Below are 24370 nucleotides of genomic sequence, written 5' to 3'. Positions count from 1 at the left end.
AATGTGGGAGGCCACTGTGGAACACAAACACCCACACTTGCTTCCTTAGTTCTCCCCAGACACTTCTTTCAGTTTGTTTTGAGAAAAACTTTTACCTGCCACCAGGCTTCTTCCTGACTGAATCAGCAGAAAGGGCTGTACTGTGATTAGTTAAAGGTCAATGTATTTGTTTTCTGATCTCTACCTGTCATTGATTTCTCTCTGAGCCTGGGGCCTTTCTAGGGTTCTACTAGGTGAGCTAACTGTCTCCTATAACTGTGGCTCCCTTCACATGTGCTTTAGGCTGCTGCTTCCTCCACCCTGCTTAATCAGTATTCTGCCACCCCTTTTCTCTTGAAATCTTTCTTAGTCTCTTTTATTTTTTGGTTTATTATGGATTTATACCTTTTAAAGATTCATCATGATTTTGAGTCATGGGGAGGGAGGAGAGATATATGTCAGAGATCATGAACATAAATGCCTACGTGAGCTTAGCTCATAAAGTAAATGAAGAAGGCCAAGTGAAAGCTGGAAAAGTGAAACCTGGAGAAAACATACCTCATCTAAAGGGGGCAGAGACTGCTCAGCTTCACATGTTGTTGTCACGTAGGAACGGGTCCCAGTGTTGTTTATTCCTTCAGTTTATCAATTTTATGTGAGGTCTTTTGCTTTTTTAAGTGTTGGGAAGTATTAAAAATAAAAAGGTTTTTTTTTTTTTTTTTTTCCTAATTGGGAAACAATTAGGAAGGAAAAAAAAACAAGAAAAACTGTTTGGTACGCAAAAGAATACTTCTGTAGCCTAGAATTAAAGTCAGACTTCTACTTTGCAACTAGGTATAAACACATGCTCAGTGTATCTTGAACTAGTTTTCTTTTTAATTCTGTTATTTTTTTATTTTGTAGTATTAGCTACTTTCTTAGGATATTTTCTTCTCTTAGCTTCTGTGACTTCAATTCTGTGGCTTTTTAAGCCTTCATTGTGGGTTTTGCCCACCCATTTATAGTCACCAAAAATCTGCGCTTGATCTGCTAATTATGCTGTATGCTGCCTTCATTCACTTCCATGGCTTCCAGATCTCTGTGTCTAGTCAGTTCTTACTCCTGAGCTGCAGAGTCGTATATCTAATTGGATATCTCTACTCGAGTATCCTTTATGTATGTCTCAATTAACATTGAAATTGAATTTATTAATTTCTTCCCCTTAAACCAGCTTCTCTCCCTTCTCAGTTTTGAAGAGTGACATTCAACCAGAAACTTGAGGATCATATCATCCTAGACAATTCTCTCCCTTAACCCCTGATCTCACGTCATACTGAAATATACTCTGAAGGGAGTACAAAAGAAATGAAAGATGTATACCTTGTTCTCATTCACTTATTCAGCCAGTAATTTTTATTTGCTAATTATATGCTAGGTTGTACTGTGTACTGGGAATAAAGCAGTATACAGTGTAAATAGTCACTAGATGGAAGGAATTTATAAATTGATGGACTTCATAGGCTAATTCAAGAAATATGATGTGTGTATATGTATATATATGTATATAAAATAGTTATCCAAGGCAACATTTAATTAGTGTTCAAAAGCGAAGTACTTTTGGGACTTCCCTGACAGTCCAGTGGTTAAGACTCCATGCTTCCACTGTAAGGGGCATGGGTTCGATCCCTGGTTGTGGAACTCCAATCTACGTGCTGCAAGGTGCAGCCAAAAAAATAAAAAATAAAATAAAAGCCAAGTACTTTTGGAATTAAGCAAATATGTAGATGAGTATGGGTGCAAATAATTAAGGAAGAATTCTTGGAGGAAGTGGGACTTGAATTGGACCATGAAAAATGTGTAGGTTTAGGTAAGGAAGGGGGAGGGGAATAGCATTCCAGGTGGAAGAGGTGATATGATAAAAGTCTTGGAGGTGTAAGTGCGATATATTAGGGACATATTGCTTGGAGAGTAATGGACTTTAAGATTAGAGAGGTTAGACTGTACCAAACTTTGAATGCTTGGTGACACTTTTGTGGGCGTTAAAAAGCTGTTGGAGATTTGTGATCATGGTCTAGACATCATGAAGTTGAACTTTTAGGGAGATTAATCTGGTGGCAGTGGGAGGTAGGAAATAAGAAGGGACGATTCATAAGATATTTTAAGGAAGGACCTAAAGAATTTGGTAGTCAGTTGATGTGGAAGTAAAAGGAGAGGAACAAGACCAAGACAACTCATTATTTTTTTCATTCCCTGTATCAGTGAAACTTACACCTTACGTGTCTGTATAATAAGGCAGAGTATGGGTGTGCTGAGGGTCCCTAAGACCACTCCTCAGTTCAGTGGTTCACCGGAAGAACTCACAGGATTCAACATAATAGTTGTACTCAAGGCTAAGATTTATTACAGCAAAAGGATACAGAGCAAAATCAGCCCCATAAAGGTTTGAAAAGGAGCATGGGGCAAAGTCTGGAGGAAATAGGCACAAACTTCTAAAATTCTCTCCTAGTGGAGTCACAGGAAGACACACTTCATTCCTCTAGCAGTTGTGACGATACGTGCTAAGTTTTGACTACTAAGGAAGCTCACCTAAGCCTAGGAAACCGTAGTTTTTTTTAATCAGGTGTCAGTCAGATAGGCATCCTCTGCCAGAACATACCAAATTCAGACTTCCGGAAAGAAAGCATGTGTTCAGCATAAACCATATTGCTTGTACAGTCCAGGCATGAGACTCTCTTACAATTTAGGGAAACTTTTATATTAGTGTAGAGAACCGTTTACCAGCTAAGTTTCCAGATGCCAGCCAAGGGCCAGACTTGTAAGCAGGCCTTTTTAAAGAGATAGAAATCTCACAACTTCTGTGTTAACTCTTTTCTGCACAATAGATAAAAAAGTGAATTTCACATTTTATCCCAGCAAGTTGGCTACAACTGTAGAGGCATCCCAGAGGTTGGTTGGGATGAGTCAGTTGGCAGTACATCACTGCTTAACCTGTTAGCCTCATCTACTAATCCTCTTCTTCATTTTAGCCATATTGAAATACTTAGAGTTTCCAAAATGCACCCATATCTTTCAGACCCCTGGGGCTTTTTTGCATGCTGTTCTTTCTGTCTAACACTGCCCTTCCCCCTCCGATTTGCTTAGTGTATTCCTACTTATAATTCCAGTTGGTTCAAATGTTATTTCTTTTGTGTCACTTTTTTTTTTCTTTAAACATCTTTATTGGAGTATAATTGCTTTACAATGGTGTGTTAATTTCTGCTTTATAACAAAGTGAATCAGCTATACATATGCATATATCCCCATATCTCCTCCCTCTTGCCTCTCCCTCCCACCCTCCCTATCCCACCCCTCTAGGTGGTCACAAAGCACCGAGCTGATCTCCCTGTGCTGAGGGTGCTTCCCACCAGCTAGTACGTTTGGTAGTGTATATATGTCCATGCCACTCTCTCACTTCGTCCCAGATTACCCTTTGTGTCATCTTCTTTACCTATCCTCCTAGACTAGAAATTTCTTCCTCCATTCTCTTAATATCTGTACTTTTAATTTTTTTGCACTTACCTTTCTCCATTATTTTAAATACTTGATTACCTTCCTTTCTTTCCTGTTCCATAGCTCCTTGTACAAAGGTTCATTTGTATTACATTACTTTTCATGTTATTATAATTGTTTACTCTTCTGCCTCTTCCACTAGACTAAACCCCACTAAACCCTTCAGAATCAGGAAGTCTTCTCTTTATTTTCATTTCCTCTTAGCACAGTGCTTTGTTTAGCACACGGTAAAGGCTTACTGTATGTTTGCTGAATGAATTAAGTGACAATATAGAAAGGTTGAGCTGTAAACTGAAGTATTTACCTGATGGGCTTTATTTTTTCTAGGAAGTAGGAGGCAAGATCCTTGGTTGAAATGTACACAGCGGGTAGGAGTGGGGTAGAGGACATGATAAGAGTAGTACCAACTGAAATAGCCTTCATGGGAAATAGCTTTTATCCTGTTGCTCACCTCCTTCTACGGTATCCTTTGTTCATCTAGTGTAGCAAGTCCAAACTCATCCCTTGCTTTTATTTTACGATGCTCTTTATACCTGTCTTATTTATCTAGTGCAATTTCCCCTGTCCCTCAAGATCATTGTCTTCACTACTTATAGCAGGTCATTCTTTCACAAATGCTCTTATTCTTTCTTCCATGTAAACTTTCCTAATCATTGCCCGAAATGATGGAGGCCCAAATCAAATTTGACTTCCTCCATAATTACTTAGATCCACATCAGTCTTTCTTCTGTTATTGCCCTTTAGTCAAACATTATAATTTAATGCTTCTCTAATTGTTTGATTTTACTTCCCCAATTAGTTGATGAATTCTGTGAGGGCAGGTATACCTTTTTTTTTTTTTTTTTTTTACTCTTTTTATATTCTTACTCTCCCTTGTCACAATACTGGCCACATAGTAGACTGATTATTAAATATTTGAGGAATGACTAAATTAATACACACATCTGACATATTGCTGCCTAGTTTTAATAGTTAAGGAAATAAGCTGAGGTTTATCTGGTTTTGCTCTTTTCCTTCCTTTTGTATAAAGAACAGCATACATTTGTCAGCTACCTGGTTGTATGTAGGTTATATCCAGAGATTAATAGCAGGTATGTTATTAAGTATTGATAATATAAAATTTACTGTGTATGAGTTGAAATTTCAGAGATCAAGTCATACTTTAAATGTTATTATGAACTTTATACCAAAATTCTGTGTAGCTTCTATTTTTATAGTAAAATGAAATTCCTTCTGGTTATGAAAGAACATTATGTTTACTAATATAATATCAGTGCTGTGAAGGGAATGGGATGTGAGTCACTGTGTCAAAAGAGAGCGTGGAATAACTTGGAAGGGAAAGTATTTGTATTAGAATGTCACAATTTTAGGTGATTTTGGAAAAAACATTTTAAAGGTAAAGTTGCTTTTATATAGTTTTCACAATCCTGGGTCATATATTTATGTCACTGCTTTTCTTCTGTTATTTTCAATAGATTCAAGGACAGCAGACAGGTGATGTGAAACTTGAATTTGCAGAAGAAAACCTACCAAAAGAGGAAACAGACTTTTTATCAACCCATCCTCAGATGACAAATTTTCAAGACACTGGTAAATTTTGATTATATACCATAATGTGGTGTTTTTATACCAAATGCTCAGTAATTTGATTTTTTACTTTAAAATTTGAGACAACTTAGTGCGTTGTGCATTTCACTGTAACCCTCTTTGGTCTCAGTTTTCTCATCCTTAAAATGAAAGATTTAGACTACTCATGTCTTCCCACTTCTTACATTCTCTGGTTATAAATTATCTTCAATTTAAAGACATAAAATTGGTAGTTTTAGGGGTACTGCAGCCATGAAGATAGAAGAAATGATCTTGAATTATACTATTCATGTTTTCTTGTACTCAGTCTAAATGAGTTTAAATTGATACCTGAGTTATTACTGCTAAAAAACATTTTTCAAAGAAGAATTAATATTCTCTGCACATTCAAAACAGTGATTGTGGTATTTCACTAAGAAATTTGTATTGAAATGTGCATTTTCTTCCATTCATGTAACTCAGATGTTTGTCATAAAAGCAAGTTATCTGCTCTGCAAGATACCGAAAAAATTAAACAACTTGAAGGACAAGTTCAAGAATTAGAAAACCTCGTATCCTCTTTGCAGCAGCAACTGAAAGAAACTGAAGAAAACTATGGGGCAGAGATTCATTCTTTGCAGGAAAGGCTACAAGCTGTTAATGAGTTTACAGTTCAGCCAAGGTATCCATCTACTTATTTCATTCACTAGTATTTGTAGCTTAGTAACAATCATAGTATGGTCGTTTTAAGAAAAAAGTGTAAATTAAGCAAATTTGCTTGAAAGAGATGGGCTATAGCATTGCCAAGAAATAACAGGAGATAATTCTTCATCTCTGAAATGTGTGAAGTAAACATTAATGTAAACCAAATACATTTTATAATAGGAATTTTACTTACACCTTTATTTTATAAAGATGCTTGTTGTTATGAATATGCTAAGTTAAATCAGGCCGTGTGCATGTTACTTGTTGTTTATTGTGTGCCCAGTCTTTGCTACTTTGATATGGGGAATACACATAGAATATAAGATATGATCATTCCAGTCATACTGGACTTTCTCCACTTGGTTGTCTAATGTTCAGATTTACCATGTCCAAAATACAACTGGATCTTCCCCTCAAAATTTGCTCCTCTGCAGCCATCTAACTCCATCTCTGGTGACTCCACTTTCAAACCTCACTTCCAGTCTATCAAGAAATCCTGTTATCTCTACTTCCAAAATAAATCTAAACTGTACCACTTCTCATCCCCTGGTCCCTGCCATCATCATGTCTCACTTGGATTACTGCAACAATAGATCTCCTTGCTTCTACTCTAACTCTTCCCTAAAGTTTGTTCTCAACACAGTTCTAAAACTTTGCTTTTAAAATTTAAGACAAATCATGCTATTCTAGTGCTCATCTGTCCTTACTGTGCCTTACTAGGACGTATATAATGGGTCCCTGTTATCTCTGAATTTATCTCCTGCAGACTTGCTTGTCACTTACTATTGTAAAGCCATATAATCTCGAGATACCCAAACCGTCAGTATGCTCCTGCCTTATGAATTTCTCTCTCATTGCTGTTCCTCTACCTGGAATGATATTTCTCTAGGTATTTCCATGCCCAACACACTCACCTCCTTTGGGTCTTTACTCAAATGTCATGTTCTCATGAGGCCTATCCTGATCACCCTATTGAAATTAAAATCATCCCTTATAACTCTGTATATGAATTTCCTGCTTCATTTTTCTATATTAACTGTTTTATATATATAAAACTATGTATTTATATAAAATAAAAACAAGTCTATATTATATTTGGAGGGGAGGTTTATTTATTTGTTTTTGTTATCTGTCCCCTGGGAAGGAGTTCAAGCTTTGTAAGGGGATTTTTGTTTATTTATTCACTGTATCCCAAACCCTATAATAATTCCCTGTGCATAGTAGGTGCTCAATAAATACTTGTTAAATGAATGAACAGTTTATAATTTAGTAGGGAAGTGTGCTGTAGTATTTAACTAGCTCTATAAAGTCCTCAGAGATTTAACCTAACTTTGACTGGCTCTGCTGCTCTAAGACTGATGTCTCTATAGGCACTTGTTATTGGAACCTAAAGACAAGGGCGTTTTTTTGTTTTGTTTTGGTTTTTTTTTGGAGACAAAATACTGAATTTCCACACTTCTTCGGAAGCATTCTGTTTCTCCATCTTTTATTCAGGGTCTGTATGTAGGCTTTGGAATTGTTTATCCAGCATTAGCACAGCCTTATAAAGCTTCCATTTAATTTGAGGTCAGTGGTTCCCAAACTTTACCCTTCATTAAAAACATTGGAGGTTTTTGAAATTATTAGTGTTTGAAATTATTATTTTTTCATTGTTATTATTGAAATTACAGTTACTGGATTTTACATTTGAAGAGTTAGATTCAGTAGCTTTGAGATGGATTCTGGTCATTTGTATTTGTAACAAAATAATTCTGATGCAGGCAGTCCATAGATTGATATTTGGAAACTATTACTTTAGGTTTTTTGATAAGAAAGAAAATAGGTATATAGCAAGAACTCTCTAATAACCACTTACAGTATTTCAAGTTCCTTCCTTTAATTAGTGATGTTTTCTCTCCAAAGCATGAAGAAAAGGAAGTTTTCTGGAAGTGTAGACCTACTTTGCTGTTCTTGCACTTGGGCTTTTGCCAGCTCATCATGCTTTTTTAGAGTTTCTCTAATAATCACTGGAAATGTATTAACAATACCTTTCAACTAAAACCATTAGTTTTCTCCCACCCCGCAAAAATGAGTCTTATTGACTGCCATGTTCACTCCTATGAACATGTATTTATAGCTATTTCTTGTTAAATGTCATCACATATTTGGACACAACTATAGCACTTTTTGAATAAAGAATATACTATTCTCCTAAGATAGACTTGAACTAGTTTAAGAAAAATAACTGTCATTCATTTAACAAATATTTGGTGATGTCATACTAGAAACCTCTTGGTGATATAGTATGGAATTGGAACAACCATGAGCTTTAGTGTCAGACAGACCTACATTTGACTCCTGATTTGACCTTTGACTGGCTATGTGGTCTTGGGCTGATATATAAACATGTCTAAGTAATATTAGGGAATAAAAACTTCCTTGAGATCGTGAGGATTAAAAGAAACCATGACTGGGAAGAGACTTGGCTAGATGTCATGGAGGAAACTTTAGATGTGTATAAAGTGGTCCTTTACCTCAGGGGACTTCAATCCAATCATTGAAATAATACTTATTCACAAAACAGTAATTTTTTTAAAGTAATGATTGAGGAATATAACATGACGGTACAGCCAAAGCGCTGGAACATAAACCCATGTCTTTGTGGCATTTTTCAGTGCCCATCACTTCACATTTCTGCAGTGATGTTTTTTGGAGTGGCTCTAGGGGGAATGGAAATGAAGGGTTGACTATGAGACATTGAAATAGAAGGAATCTTGGGAGCAAAGCAGACGAAAGATGACCTGTGTTGTTTGAGCTAGAGAATATGGAGGTTTATGATGTATTAATATAAACAGAGAAATCAGACAGGTGGAGGGTAGGACCTTAATTTGTAAGATGGGAACAGTGAATTTGGTTTTAGCCAGACTATTTTTTTGAATTTGGGATAAACACTTTCAAATGCTATAAAATTACAGAATTGAAGTCCTTGTGGACTAAGCAGCATTTTTTTTTTTTTTGAAGTTTGGGTCTTTATAGCTGGATAAATAATCAGGAGGATTTTCCATGGGCTATGAAAATAAGAAGACATGAAACAAAAGGATCATAATAGTGTATGCAAGAAACTATGAGGAAACAGACAAAATGATAAGAAAGAAGAACCAGGAAAGGGCAGAGAATAAAGACAAGAAAAATGAGTTTTTACGATCATGTAACATGAATATAGAAGATGTATAGGCAAGTCACAACAGAAGAAACTTTCACGACCAGTAGCATTTGAAAGAATGTGTAATCTCAAAAATAAAGACATACATGTTCTAAGAAAGTTTTAAGACTGTTATGACTCTGTGTTGTTGAAGTTTTGAGAAAATACTTAAATGGTACTATTATGGAGTTAAATTAATGTAAGTTTTTCAAAGATGGCATTATATTAAAATTTTAAATGTTAACAATTATAGGATTTTTTTATGTAGAAACATCTACAGATGTGTGCAAAGATATATTTATGAGGGCTTCCCTGGTGGCTCAGTGGTTAAGAATCCACCTGCCAATGCAGGGGACATGGGTTCAAGCCCTGGTCCAGGAAGATCCCACATGCCGCGGAGCAACTAAGCCCGTGTGCCACAACTACTGAGCCTGTGCTCTAGAGCCTGCGAGCCACAACTGCTGAGCCCACATGCCACAACTACTGAAGCCTGCACGCCTAGAGCCCGTGCTCCACAACAAGAGAAGCCACCGCAATGTGAAGCCCCCACTCACCGCAACTAGAGAAAGCCCCGCGTGCAGCAACGGAGACCCAACGCAGCCAGAAACAAGAAATAAATAAAATAAAATAATAAAATAAATAAATTAAAAAAAAAAAAAAAAAAAAAAAGATATATTTATGAGGATTTACACCATAGCTTTACTTGTAAGAGTGAACATTTGGAAATGACTAAATACAGTACAATCTAGAATAAGGACATGAGTACCAAAAGATACATAAATAGATTAAAAACAAAAAATTCCAGAAGTGGTTATGTGTAAATTAAGAATCTTTCTCATTGTCACTGCCCACCTATTCCACTAGAGGTAATCAGTGTTACTTTTTTTTTTTAATGAAGGTCTTATTTATTTATTTATTTATTTGGCTGTGTTGCTTCTTCGTTGCAGCGTGCAGGCTTTCTCTAGTTGCAGCAAGCGGGGGCTACTCTTTGTTGTGGTGCGCAGGCTCCTCATTGCGGTGGCTTCTCTTGTTGCGGAGCATGGGCTCTAGGCACGTGAGCTTCAGTAGTTTTGACACGTGGGCTCAGTAGTTGTGGCTTGCTGGCTCTAGAGCGCAGGCTCAGTAGTTGTGGTGCATGGGCATAGCTGCTCCGCAGCATGTGGGATCCTCCTGGACCAGGGATTGAACCCGTGTCCCCTACATTGGCAGGCGGATTCTTAACCACTGCACCACCAGGGAAGCCCATCAGTGATACTTTTGATGTGTATTCTTTCAGACTTTTTTCTGTGTGTGTGTGTGTGTGTAAATTTTTAATAAAAATGAGATTTTATAAACTTTTTACTCAATAATAGCATAGGTAACTTTTAAAAAATGTTAATACTTACAAAGAGCTCCATGTCATGCTTTTGTAGTAGACTTTATACAATGGCATAAAATTCAGGGGTAATCTGTCAAAATATTCTGTCATTTAATTCTGCTGCTTTATTTTTAATCAGTCAAAAATATGACTTAAGTTACAATACCTGTAACTCTTGACCTGTCATTCTTGTTTCCATTGCCCCAATACACATTTTATGCATGCTGTAAATTTGGACTAACAGTAAAATTTACACACAACGCTAATTCTTTCATCCTCTTTTATTTTTTTTTAGCTTTTCCATTGATTCAATGGTAATTACTGAATCTGATGTACAGAAAACAGTATACCCTGGAAGTTGTATAAAACAGAACATTGATGGTGCAACAGAGGTATTATATTTTTAAACTGTTATGTTACACTGATTTTATTTTTGTTACTGTCATTTTTATGTCTGTGGTTTAATAATTATCCAGTAAATAGTTGCTAAGAATTAAGTATAGTAAATATGAGGATAATACCTTATATAAAAGACCCAGAAGAATATGTAAGTGAAGAAATTTGATGTACTTTCATAGCATAGGAAAAACACAAGAAAGTTGAAATTAAGAGGTGTTTTTTCCCCCTAAATATGTTCTAGTTTAAACTTTGTCTTGTTTTATATGACATAGGGTGTATTACAAATTAGTTTCAGTGCCCTGAACTTTATAACAAATTAGTTTCAGAAAAGAGAAACAGCTTTCCTTCCTACCATGGGAAGTTGAACTAGGCTGTCTCTAGAATAGTATTTAGGAATTCCCAAAATTCAGTATGCTAGGGCTGGGACATTGGATGAGGCTTTCTTCAGCACAGGCCATATGCTATAGAAAAGCCCCTCATCTTTTACAGTATATCTCATTTAGCTAAACCACCTTTTGCCTCTCCTCAGCACTGTATATATTCCCAATTTGTGGCCACTTTTCTCAAACATAACTGTAAAACCCTGATCTTCACTCAGTAAATTTTTAGTTCTTAAGTCCTACAGAAAAAGATCATTGCCCTCTCTCATTCTGGATATAGATGAGAGACATTGGCCACATTCTCAATTCTTCCACATTCATCCCACATGGAATATCTGTTTGGATGACATTCAGATAATTGGTAAATAAAGAAGTACTTTCTTGCCAAGAACATGTTTACATTTAAATAACCATTCTTTTTTTTTCTGTTTATAAAAGTAATTTGTATTTGTAGAAAACTGGATACTATTAATAAGTACCAAGAAGAAAAGAAATTTGTTTATAATGTCAGCAAAGATAGCCACTGTTAACATTACTTAAAATTAAATACATGCACATCTTATTAATTATATTTAAGAAGTATCTTTTCCCCACTCTAGAACTGTGTGTTAGTAATTGTAAATATATTTCTCATTTTGCCTCTTTGTTAAGTTCACAATAGTAAGTACAATTATTTAGTAGAATTGTACACTAGAATTATTCACTAGAATTATTGTTTTCAATTAAGGGAGCAGAAATTTACTTATTAAAATTTTTCAGAAGCTTTCTAAAAAATAGTAATCTTTTGAAGATATTTGAGAGTAGAAGTTTAAAAATAAGTGGTGTACAATTAGTGTAAATAAATATGTCATACTTTGCTTTTTAATTTAGTTTTCTGGTGAATTTGGAGTGAAACAGGAAACAAATATGGTTAAGTTGCTGGAAAAACAGTACCAAGAACGATTAGAAGAAGAAGTAGCTAAGGTAAGTTTATAGTTTATTTGGAAGGCTATTGTGGTCTGTATTCCCCTTTAGCCTTCAAAAAACATATGTTTTATTGGTGGTAATGCACTTTATTCTTTGTTGTAAATTTTATACATAGCTCATTTAAGTTATCAGATACTGGTATTAACCACAATTGCCTTTGAGTGGAATGTTCTGTGAATTTTTCTTTAAGAAACGCTTTCTTCTCTTGATGTAGAATAGCAATTAGAAACTTTTCAGAGTTATAAATTTGTTACCTTGTGAGTAGTACCATAGGAAGGAGTTCGGCCTTCCTTAAAGGTGGGAGATATGGTAGGAAATGAGAAAAGTGCTTGGTCTTTTATGTATTACCTTTGCCTACCTCCTCCCAGAGAAGTTATTGTGATGTTAATGACTGTAGATGCTCTTGGCTGCTATGCCCAGAGCTATTCTTGTAATCTCCTGAACACCAAGCATATCACCTAGTATACCATTATGATTCCATTTCTTTTGTCTCTGTATTCTCTTTTAAAATACTTATACCTAATTGGGTTCTTATTTTGGAACAGTTGAATTCTGAGTTTGTCTGCTTGTTTTTTATAATATTTAAACTGTTCCAATGTAACAATCGTAGTGGAGTATGTGCATTTTAAAGTGGAAGGAGTGACAGAATTTACAGGAAATGCATAAGGAATTAGGTTAAACATAAATTAGATGAGGAGGTCAAGACTCAAGGAAGTATGTGGGCCATAAAGATCTACTCACTTCTATATCTGAATTGAATATTTAGTTCACAGTAAAAAGTGAGGCACCATCACTTTTATATAGCTCTCACTATCTAGTTCTTTTAGAGACTTGCAGGTTTTCTTTTGTACTTACCTTTTACATAAATTTCTCAAGTGAAATGTTTATAGCAGAGCATCATAGTATAGTAGTTAAGAACATGAGGTTTGCTATAAGATTTACCATGCTTTAAATTCTTGTTCTTCTGCTTTACTAGATTTGTGATCTTAGGAAAGTTACTTAAGTTTTCAATCTCAGCTCCCTCTATGTTAACAGAGGAGAATAATAGAAATAATACTAATTCTTGTGAAGATTCAATGAACTAATACATATAAGGCACCTAGAAGATAGTAAAGACTCATAAGTGACATTTTCAAAGTAGTCTTACTACTATGATAATGGTGATGATATAAATGTGTTTTGTGAAGCATCATTTATCCAAGCTGATAGCAGATTACCAAAATACAGGTCAGTGAAAACTGTTCCAAAGGCAGCCAAGGTACTGTGATCCAAGAGACATTTGATGGCCCAGCTTGATCCTGGAATAGTATAGATGGTTTATATTAGTACAGATGGGATTATGCTCTACCCTATAACCCTCACATACAATATAGAAAAAGACAGAAACATTGTTTTCAAAGCACAGGGTATATGAAGAAGCCAGTAGAGGTAGTGATTCCCAACATAGATAACATTAGATTCAGCCTGTGATTTGGATATGTACTACTGAAAAAATAGACATTCATTAACATTTCACTGCCAGGCAGTATTCTGAATGCTAGAGTATAACAGAGGAAAAAGAGATGAAATCATTACTCCTATAGACCTTACATTCTAGTTGGTGCAAATAGACAATATACAGATGGTAGTAAATACTATGAAGAAAAAAATGAACCAGGGTAATAGGACCAGGAAATTCCATGGGGAGTGAGATGGTGTTATTTTATATAGGGTAATCACAGAAGGCCTCACTTCTGAAGTGACATTAGGGGAGAATCCAGATGGAAGTGAGAGAGTGAATTGTTAAGATAACAGATTGAGCACCTTTTAAGAAAGTGGGATGCAAAAGAAAAAGTCCACAGTTCTCCAGTGGATGTCTTCAAGAGGTGTCCAGGAAGAACCGGCAAGAGTGTGAAGGTCACCTGCCCAACTGCCAGCTTTGCCGAGTTGGAGGATGGTTTGATTCAGTCCTGCCACCTCTGTATTCATGGGTTCCATTTGGAGAAATATCATGAAGTCCTGGTACAGATTTATCTCCTCAGCAGATGTAACTAGATACAAGAAGAAGAAATACAGGGAAAGAGGGGCAAGGATTTGCCCTTCAAGGGAAGATAATACTACAGGTAATTTGACCTAAGCAAATGGAAGAATGGAGTTACTGTTTACTTACGTGTTGGATGTAGAATGAAAAGGAACGCAAAGGAGTAGTTTTTGGAGAGGAGTGGGTGACTTAAGGATTCAGCTTTCCCGTTAAATGCAAAACACTTATGAAATGTGTAAATATAAGTGTTAAGGAAGTGATTGGATATATAAATCTAGAGTTCAGGAACTAAGATAAAAATAGACATGTAAATACAGTAGTTAGTATCTAGTTAGTATCTAGTGTTTTTCAAGCTGTGAGATATAATTTCTTTTTAAGTCATGAAATCAATTTATTGGTTTGGGACCAGGATTTTAATATTAATGGAAAAGTTCAATTATATAAAACATATACACACAAGTACCTATGTATGCTTTGGGTCACAATATAAAATTTTTTTTATTGTTGTTGTATGTGTATGTTTACCATGATTGCAGTGAAAAATATTGAAAAATATTAATATAGTGAGTGTAAATAGAGCAGGGGCCTGGGAACTGAGCCTAGAGAATGCCAATGTTTAATGCTTTTCTTTTCTTTTTGTTTTTAATTTATTTATTTATTTTTGGCTGCATTGGGTCTTCGTTGCTGTGCACGGGCTTTCTCTAGTTGCAGTGAGTGGGGGCTACTCTTCGTTGCGGTGTGCGGGCTTCTTGTTGCGGTGGCTTCTCTTATTGCAGAGCATGGGCTCTAGAGCACAGGCTCAGTAGTTACGGTGCACAAGCTTAGTTGCTTCACGGCATGTGGGATCTTCCCGGACCAGGGCTCGAACCTGTGTCCCCTGCATTGGCAGGCGGATTCTTAACCACTGTGCCACCAGGGGAGCCCAGTACCGATGTTTAGAGGTCAGAGAAATGAGGAAGAACAAAGGAGATGAAGAAAGAGTGGTAAATTAAATATGGAAAGGACAAAAGATTGCATCACAGAAGCCAATAATAAAAGTGTATCAAGAAGAGAATGTATTAAACTGTGTCAGATGTTTCTGGTAAGTCAAGAAAGATTAGAAGTGCAAATAAATCATTGGATTTTACGATGTGAAATCATTGGTGGCTTTCACAAGAACACATTTGATGGGATGGTAAAGACAAACTGATTACATTGGATTTGAGAGAGAGTGAAGAAGAAGAATGAGGAATTATTTTGTCTTACTTGAAAGAGGAGGAGAGAAGTACAGTGGTAGCTAAAGGGTGATGTAGGGAGTCAAGTAGTGGATTTTTGTTGTTGCTGGTTTGTTTTTGTTTAAGATGAAGGATATCACATCGTATTTCTATGCTAATAGAAGTGATTGAGGAGAAAGGGAAAAAAATAGCTGATTAAAGAGAGAGAGGAACAATTGCTGGAGCAATGTCCTTGAGTAGATGAGAAAAGATGCAATCCCCTGAAAAGCTGCCATTAGATAGGAGCATGGTAGTTTAATCCATTAAAACAGGAAGGAAGGTAAGAATATTTGACTCATGATTCAGGTATGTTTTCAGATGCAGTATTTGGAGACTGTGGAAGTTCTTTTCTGATTGCTTCTGTTTTCTCAGTAAAATAAAAAGCAAAGTCGGCACCTGAGAATGAGAAAGGAAGAGAAGATGTTGGAGCTTTAAGGAGAAAACAAGAAAACAAAGGGCTAAGAGGAGGAATAAGAAATGGAAAAGACAAGGGAAATTGAGTAGAATCACCCAGTATCACTAATGGCTCATTTCAAGGGTAGTGGTTGTGAATTTAAAATGAGACCAGTCAGCTTGGTTTTTTATTTTTCTCCTCAATTAAGTTCAGCTACACAGGCACAGAGTAGGCAGAGTTAATTGTAAACACAGGTGAAATTTGTTAGATGGTATGGCGGTGAATAGAAAGGAGAGAATTACAAGGTAGTTGAGTCTGTTTTTTTGTTTGTTTGTTTCAAACCACACAGTTCATTATTTGTTATCCATTTCTAATCTAAATATACAAAAGAAAGTGATCTTTATGATACCAGTTTTTCAGAATTTCAGAAGTTTGTGACTTAACATATGGTCAGGTTTTTTGTTGTTTGCTTGTAATCATCCTTATAGAGGTGTAATTTACATGAAATTTACATTCCCTAATTATAAGTGCAAAATTTAGTGAATTTTAACTAATGTTTGCATGTATGAAACCAACACCACAATCAAGATTTAAAACATTTCCATCACCTCCAAAGTGTTTTCATGTCCCTTTGGAGCCAGTCTCCTCCATTTTATATTGTTGGGTTCTACAATACTTAATAATACTTTGCCAAGACTGTTTGGGGAATTCCCAGGTTCAGTCCCTGGTGGGGAACTAGGAGCCCACAAGCTACATGGTGTGGCCAAGAAAAAAAGAATATTTGTATTCTGTTTTCATGAGGAATGTTATCCCTAGCTTTATTTTCTTATAATGTCTTTGGTTTTGATATTAGGATAATGCTGGTCTTATAAAATGCTGAAATATATTCCCTCTTCTTCTATTTTCAGGAAGAATTTATGTTATACTGGTATTATTTCAGACTTAAATATTTTGTAGAATTAGATAATGAATCTTACTGGGCCTAGAGTTTACCTTGTTGGAAGTTTTTTTTTTTTTTTTTTTAACTGAATTCAGTTTCTTTAATAGATTTTGTTATTTTCAGGTGATGTATTTATTTTAGAGTGAGCTTTGGTAGTTTGTGTCACTCAAGGAATTGGTCCATTTCATCTAAGCTGTTGAATTTACTGTTGGTAGAGCTGTTTATAGTATCCCTTTATCATTTAATGGCTATGGGATCTGAATGTTATCTGTACTTTCTCACTTTTTTCCTTGTCAGTGTAGCTAGAAGTTTATTGATTATATTGATATTTCCAAGGATCCAGCTTTTGGGGTTTTTTAAATGGTTTTTGTTTTATTTTCATTGGTGGTGGTTCTTTATTTTTTGCTTGTTTCTGTTTGCTTTGGGTTTAATTTGCTCTTTTTCTAGTTTCCTAAAAGACCTTTCTTCTTCTCCAATATATGCATTTAATGCTATAAGTTTCCCTTTAAGTTTTTCTTTAAGCTGCATTCCACAAATTTTCATTCAATCCAAATCTTTTCTTTCTCTTTTGACCTCCTTTTTGATTCATAGGTTATTTAGAAATATGTTGTTTCATATCCATATCTTTGGGATTTTCAGATATCTTCCTATTGATTGATTTGATTAATATAATATTTTTTAATTTCTTCATGGTTGGACATACCTTGTATGATTTCATTTCATTTAAATTTGTTGCCCCAAATATGTTCTATCTGGTTGAATACTCCATGCATACTTGAAAAGAATGTTGTATTCTGCTGTTTTTCACACTTTGTTTCCCTTTGGTGTTATTTCCCTTCAGCCTGAAAAACGTCCTTTAGCGTTTGTTTGGTTTTTTTAGAGTGTATCTCCTGGCAACAATTTTGATATACAACAAAGTATATGTCATCTAATTCTGAATTGTATGTTGAACATTTTGAATATTTGGTTCTGTAGACTCTAGGTCTTTATAATCCTGTGGAGATTGTGAAGTTTTTTTTAAACTAAGACAACCCAGTTAGGTTCAGACCACAAGTTCTGTGTCACCCTCTCTATACAGATTTCTTCTCCAAGTTTTTTTTTTCCTTCTTCTCCAAGTTTTGACTCCCTCTGCTATTTCCCTGCTTTTGTTTACTTTTCAGAATTCTCAGGTAGTTTGCTTTTGTATTTTGTTCAGAGTTTTCAGTTGCAGTCGGTGGGAGAGAGGCCATAGTGAGCTTACTTTATGCTGACTGGAATTACAAATCTCTATCTAGTGTTTTTTTATTCCACAATTTAGATGCAGTTATTATTGCTTTATACCTATCAGTGTTTAGATTTATCCACATATTTACAAAAATTTTTTTAATGTTCTAATCCTTTCTTAGGCCTTAACTTCTAGGATCATTTTTCTGCTTTTTAAGGGACATCCTTTAGAAGTTCTTTTATTGATGGTCTATTCAGAGTAAACTCTGTTTTTGTCTTCATTTTATATCTTTATTTTTTTTTTCATTTATGAAAGATGGTTTTGTTCACCATTTGAATCTGGGTTGACCGTTATTTTTATGTCAAAACTGTAAAGATAACGTTCCATTGTTTTCTGACTTTTCTTGTTTATGCTGAGAAAGTGCTTGTCGTTTTAACTGTTGTTCCCTCATAGGGAATAATACATTTTTTTTCTGGAAACTTTAAGGTCTTCTTTTTGGTTTTGGTGTTCTCTTTATTTGTTCTTCTATGATTCATTGGCCTTCTTGAATCTTAGGAGTGGTGTATTCTGTATTCTCAGTCATTATCTCATGAAATATTTTCTTTCCATTGTTCTCTAGTGTGTCCTCCTGGAACTCTTGATTAGATGTTGGTTGAATATTCTCACTGTTCTTCATATCTCTTTGCTTCTCTTTCATATTTTTAATCTTTTTGTCTTTCCATGTTGCATTCTTAGTATTGAGAGATAGGCAGATCAGGTTCAAGACAAGAGATTAAAATAGAGGCCAGTTTTAAGGCCTTGACCACTAGTTAGATAAGATTGAAGGTATGTTTTGCTAAGCTGTATTGCCTAGTTCACTAATTCTTTCATCTCTGTCTTTGATATTTTGCTGTAATGGGCATATTTTCCAGATGACAGTGTCCAGAACATTACCACCAAACCCTGGTTCTGGGTAAGCTGGCACAGGCATCCAGGAAGCCCAATTTAGTAGGTGAGATGTAGTAGTGGATTGTTTGGGCAGAAACAGTATAATATATATATAGTGTTTAAGGTGCTTGAGCTCTATAATTAGACACAGTTTGATTCAAATCTCTAACATTTGTTACATATGTTACCATTGATATGGCTCTTAATCTTGCTGTGCTTCAGTTGTCTCAGCACTGACTCCTGTTATAATTATTCTTCCTAATTCAATTGTAACAAATCTTCCAGGCGGATTTGTTCTGATGTGGAAGTAATAGTGTAATGTTAAATTTTAGAAGGTGGGCCTAGGTAAGACCGCAAAATTTCAACCCCCCTTTCACCATTTATTTGCTCTTTGTTTTGGGGGTCAAAGAGACAAGTAAATCACTCAATCTCTTAATCTACTTAATCTTTCTCCTTAGTTTCCTCATCTGATTAAATTGGGGTAATGTACCTACCTTGTAGGATTTTTTCTTTTAAATTTTATTTATTTATTTTATTTTTGGCTGTGTTGGGTCCTCGTCTCTGCGCGAGGGCTTTCTCCAGTTGCGGCAAGCGGGGGGCCACTCTTCACAGCGGTGCGCGGGCCTCTCACTATCGCGGCCTCTCCTGTTGCGGAGCACAGGCTCCAGATGCGCAGGCTCAGCAATCGTGGCCCACGGGCCCAGTCGCTCCGCGGCATGTGGGATCCTCCCAGACCAGGGCTCGAACCCGTGTCCCCTGCATTGGCAGGCAGACTCTCAACCACTGCGCCACCAAGGAAGCCCCACCTTGTAGGATTTTTATTTTCATTTTTATTTTAAAAAATTTTTTTAACATTTTTATTGGAGTATAATTGCTTTACAGTGTTGTGTTAGTCTCTGCTGTATAACAAAGTGAATCAGCTATATGTATACATATATCCCCATATTCCTTCCCTCTTGTGTCTCCCTCCCACCTTCCCTATCGCACCCCTCTAGGTGGTCACAAAGCATGGAGCTGATCTCCCTGTGCTATGTAGCTGCTTATTGTAGGATTTAAATGAAATAATACAAGGGCTTGATAAATGATTGTTGCTGCTTTTATTCTTGTTGTACTTGTCCGTCATCATCAGCATTATTCTACTGAAGTAGGACTCCATTCAGCTGCTAGAAGACATAGCAACTGGGAGGAAGGAGGCTAGCAGGAACCAGGTGGGAATCAGGACCCCAGATATGCAAATCAGGTTCAAGACAGGACATTAACGTATATGTGGAATCTAGAAAAATGATACAGATGAACCTATCTGCAAAGCAGAAATAGAGGCACAGACGTAGAGAACAAACATACGGACACCAAGGAGGGTAAGGCGGGGTGGGATGGATTGGGAGATTGGGATTGACATATATACACTACTATGTATAAAATAGATAACTAGTGAGACCCTGCTTTATAGCACAGGGAACTCTATTCAGTGCTCTGTGGTGACCTAAATGGGAAGGAAATCCAACAAAGAGGGGATATATGTATACATATAGCTGATTCACTTTGCTGTACAGCAGAGACTAACACAACATTGTAAAGCAACTATACCCCAATTTAAAAAAAAAAAGAAAAGACAGGACATTAAAGTGATAGTTCAGTTATATGGCCAGGACCAACAGGCAAAACAGAAAAGGTTGAAGGTCAATAGGCACAAAAGTTTCAAATCCCAGGCATGCTGTATCTTATATCTTAAGACTATGGCAATCAGACTTCCCCCACTGCAAATTATATGTGGAGATGGGGCTCAAAATAAAGTTATCCATACAGTTGGTTCTCAGAGGCTTAGACTTGGCAGAGCCAAGGCTGCTAGTCAGAACTTCTAAGTACCTGTGGTAGATGGAACTAAAATAAGCAGGAATTCAGGATCACAGTTGAAGTGGATAGTAAAATAGATTAGATTGAATTGTATCATCATCCTTACCAATGATGCCAAAAGCTCAGCTTCTCTGTACCCTGGTGCCAATCAAATCTCGGAGACAGAGTTTGGGATGAAGTATTGATAGAAAATGATAGCTTTATTGCATTGCCAGGCAAAGGGGGACACAGCAGGCTCCTGCCCTCGAAAACTGTGTCCCACCCTGGGAGGATTTGATGAGGAGTTTTAAAGCAATAGTTTAAGGGTGGGGTTTCTGACAAGATCAGGGTGTACCCAGGGCTTGCCCTCCCTTAATCGCGTCTCAGGTGGTTGATCTCCTAATCTTGATGACCTTCTCTGGTCCCTTTAATCTCGCCTCAGGTGGTTTCTTGGCTGCTCCTCCCTTGATGAGCAACTGTGGGAATCTGCCCTTTGGAACTCAGGGAAGGTCACGGAGGCTAGAGTCTTCCCTACAAGAAATGGGGGACAAAAAAAGGTCTCCGTGCCTGGGAGCCGCGCAGGGCCTCGCTAGGTTTCACTAATCACAGAAACCTAGTATTACTGAGGCCAAGCTCACTCTGCTCACTGCACAACAGGCCAGTAAATCGGGAGACGAAGTGTTGAGGCAAGAAACACAACTTTATTTGGAAAGCCGGCAGACCGAGAAGATAGCAGACTAATGTCTCCAAAAAACCATCTTATTGGGGTTTGGATGCCAGTTTCTTTTAAGAACAGAGAGTGGGAAGAGGTGGGGAAGTAAAGTAAAAAGGCCCTAAGTCTTACAGATATTTCCTGGAATGGCCAGCCTCAGGGAAGAGATGTGTTAATTTCTTCTTTTCTGCAGCCATTCACAGGTGGGCAGGGTCAGATTGTCTCCCTGTGAGCTGAACAAAGGCACTTTAGTTTCACATTCAGGCAGAGGGGCAGGGTTCCCTGAGGCAGGCCATCATGTATGATTATAATAACAAAAGCAACAAAAAGCAAAGGTTAAAGTAAAAGAAACAGATTGAAAGGTGGAGTCAAAATTGGCTCTTCCCTGTTACACTCATGCTGTACTTGTGGGGATTTACTGCAAGAAAATCGGAAAGAATATGCGCAATGATATGGTTTAAAAGATTTCATAACAGTGGTGTTTAGTGTTAAGAATGGACTCAGTCTGAATGTCAACATAGAGAACTGATTAAATTTATAGTACATCTGTATAATATGAAACTTTAAACCCATTTAAAATTATATAGAAATGTATTTCTTGACTTAAAGATATTTAAATTTCTATACCAAACATTTATTGCTGTTATGGTAAGAAAAAAATTTTTACAATTACTGATTTTTAAAAGGCAGGCAGTAAAATACTTTGACAGTAGATTCATTGTAAAATAGAGAATCTTTATCTCCTTATCACTTTATCCTAGAATTAGTTTAAAAGCATGAGGCCATCTTTTTACTAATTCGTGTAATTTTGAGAGGTAACTTGCTTTTTAAATTCCTGGTAGTATTTATAGATCTAATCGTTTTTTGTTTGCTTCATTTCTTTAGGTCATTGTGTCAATGAGTATAGCATTTGCTCAGCAAACTGAACTATCTAGAATATCTGGGGAAAAAGAAGATGCTCCATCTTCAAAACAAGCATCTGCTCTCTGTCAGGAAGAACATTATTTAAATGAAATGAAATTATCACAAGGTCAGGTTGGTCTTCAGACTTTCGAGGCAACAGACAAGAAATTTAAAGAAGAATTTAAACCACTTAGTAAAGAGTTAGGAGAAGATGGAAAGGAAGTTCTGTTATCGAATAAGGGTAATCTTGATGATATACTAGAATCAAAGGACCGTGAGCTGACTATTTCAGAAGAAATGTTCTCCAAAGATAAAACATTTATGGTCAGAGAATCTGTAAGTATGCTTCCTTCAGTATAAAAACTTATAAAAAAAAGTTTTACTTTCCTCACTATAAAAATATTAACAGTAGTATTGCTTAATGGAGAAGATAAGTATTCAATTTGGTCTCAACTTGTGATTTTTAAGGTATAAGAATAAATGACTTAATATTATTATTAAATAAAACTAGGCAGATTCATAGTATTCCTGTTTGTCCTATACACATTATGCATGGTGAAACCTCATTGTAAGTTATAGCTACATTAATTTTGTTTCAGTCAATTCAAGATCAGTTATACTACAATTTGGCAATATGTATGATTAAAAGATTTGCTTAATTTAATAGGATAATATCACAAGGAAAGAGCTACCCATTTGAGAAGACAATTTAAAGCATTCTACTCTATTTATACTAATACTCTTTTTCTTTACTTATTCATTAATGGAGGATCTATCCTGTGTCTATACCTCAACTGTTTGTGCCTTTAACAGAACGTAGTAAATTCTGCTTCTTTTAAAATTATCTTAATTCAAATTTTTTATTTATGTTCATGATAGGTTATATCTTTTTAGAGGCATATTCAATTAAAATTGTCAACTCTTTATGAAGTGCAAAGTTGTGAGGTAGTCACGTAAACCTCTTTAATTTGCCAGCAACTGTTCAAGGCAGAATGATTTGTTTAAGTAGTAGCTCTTCAGGAATTCAGGTACTTGTTGAAACCCATTAAGGAGTGGACTTCTTATGAGTATGAGAAAGTGGAATATAAGGCTTTTATTTCCAAATAAAAATTATTGAAGTTTGTTTCTTATCAAGCATTTCTCTGTAGTACTCTGATGACCACTGCATAATATAAATTAAAGAGATAAAATTTCTCTTTTTATAAATTTCATTTTAAAATATAAGTATTCTATTTATATTATTTCCTTATAAAATGTCAAGAGAAATAATGGAGTTATTCATTAAGAGTAGAAGGAATCTTGAATGTCTTTTCTTAATTCTTCTCCTCCCTTAGATTTAGATTACGTCTGAAATAACTGATAGTTACTTTGCTTTTGGAGAACAACATGCATAATGATAATAAACTAACTTCACATTGATTTGAAATTATAATTAAGACAAATTTTAAAAATTATTTATGTTTTAGTTTAATAATGGGAATTTTAAAATGAGGTGCTTTGTGGGGTTAGTATTAGAATTACTTTCATTTGTATTTAAAATATCAATGCTGACAGATTTCCACGAAATGTTTTATGGTTGAAATTTTGATTTTTTTTTTTTTAACTGTTATAGCTCCATGATGAGATTTTGGTATCAAGTATGGATGCTTCTAGACAACTAATGTTAAATGAAGAACAGTTAGAAGATATGAGGCAGGAACTTGTACGACAGTACCAAGAACATCAACAGGCAACGGAACTTTTAAGGCAGGCACACATGCGGCAGATGGAGAGACAGCGAGAAGACCAGGAACAGCTGCAAGAAGAGATTAAGAGGCTGAATAAACAATTAGCCCAGGTATGGGACCGAGAGTCCCTTTCCTCCCCAATTAAAATAGCAGTGTTCTTTATATCGCTTTTTTTTTTTTAAGTCAGAATTATTGCCGTGATCTGAATAAATACAGATATTTAACATCAGGAACAGACTCCATCAGCACAACAGCCTAAGATCTTGTTCGGGACACCTAACTCAACCTTGGAGTGCACTATCTCTCTACTGTTTGACATATCTGCCTTTTTAGGCATTGAAAAAGTGGTTACAAGGCTGTTTGTTTTTAAACATTCCATTGACCATACATGGCAAA

At 35.9% G+C, this 24370-nt stretch overlaps 1 protein-coding gene across 16 annotated transcripts in view; it reads left to right on the top strand.

The window, feature by feature from the left end:
- Nucleotides 1–24370, top strand: part of AKAP9 (A-kinase anchoring protein 9) — a 149783-nt gene that overhangs the window by 56126 nt on the left and 69287 nt on the right. For all 16 annotated transcript variants that reach the window (XM_082398163.1, XM_082398161.1, XM_082398162.1 and 13 more), the window contains 6 exons: nucleotides 4983–5097; nucleotides 5557–5755; nucleotides 10612–10708; nucleotides 11966–12058; nucleotides 22230–22583; nucleotides 23860–24084. In XM_082398163.1, the coding sequence (XP_082254289.1) occupies nucleotides 4983–5097; nucleotides 5557–5755; nucleotides 10612–10708; nucleotides 11966–12058; nucleotides 22230–22583; nucleotides 23860–24084 (1083 nt within the window). The remainder of the gene's footprint in view (nucleotides 1–4982; nucleotides 5098–5556; nucleotides 5756–10611; nucleotides 10709–11965; nucleotides 12059–22229; nucleotides 22584–23859; nucleotides 24085–24370) is intronic.

Source organism: Balaenoptera borealis, assembly GCF_965194805.1.
Source record: "Balaenoptera borealis genome assembly, chromosome: 7".
In the NCBI taxonomy this organism is placed as follows: domain Eukaryota; kingdom Metazoa; phylum Chordata; class Mammalia; order Artiodactyla; family Balaenopteridae; genus Balaenoptera; species Balaenoptera borealis.
The sequence above is the reverse complement of the archived record's forward strand: the minus strand, read 5'-3'. Positions and strand labels throughout refer to the sequence as shown.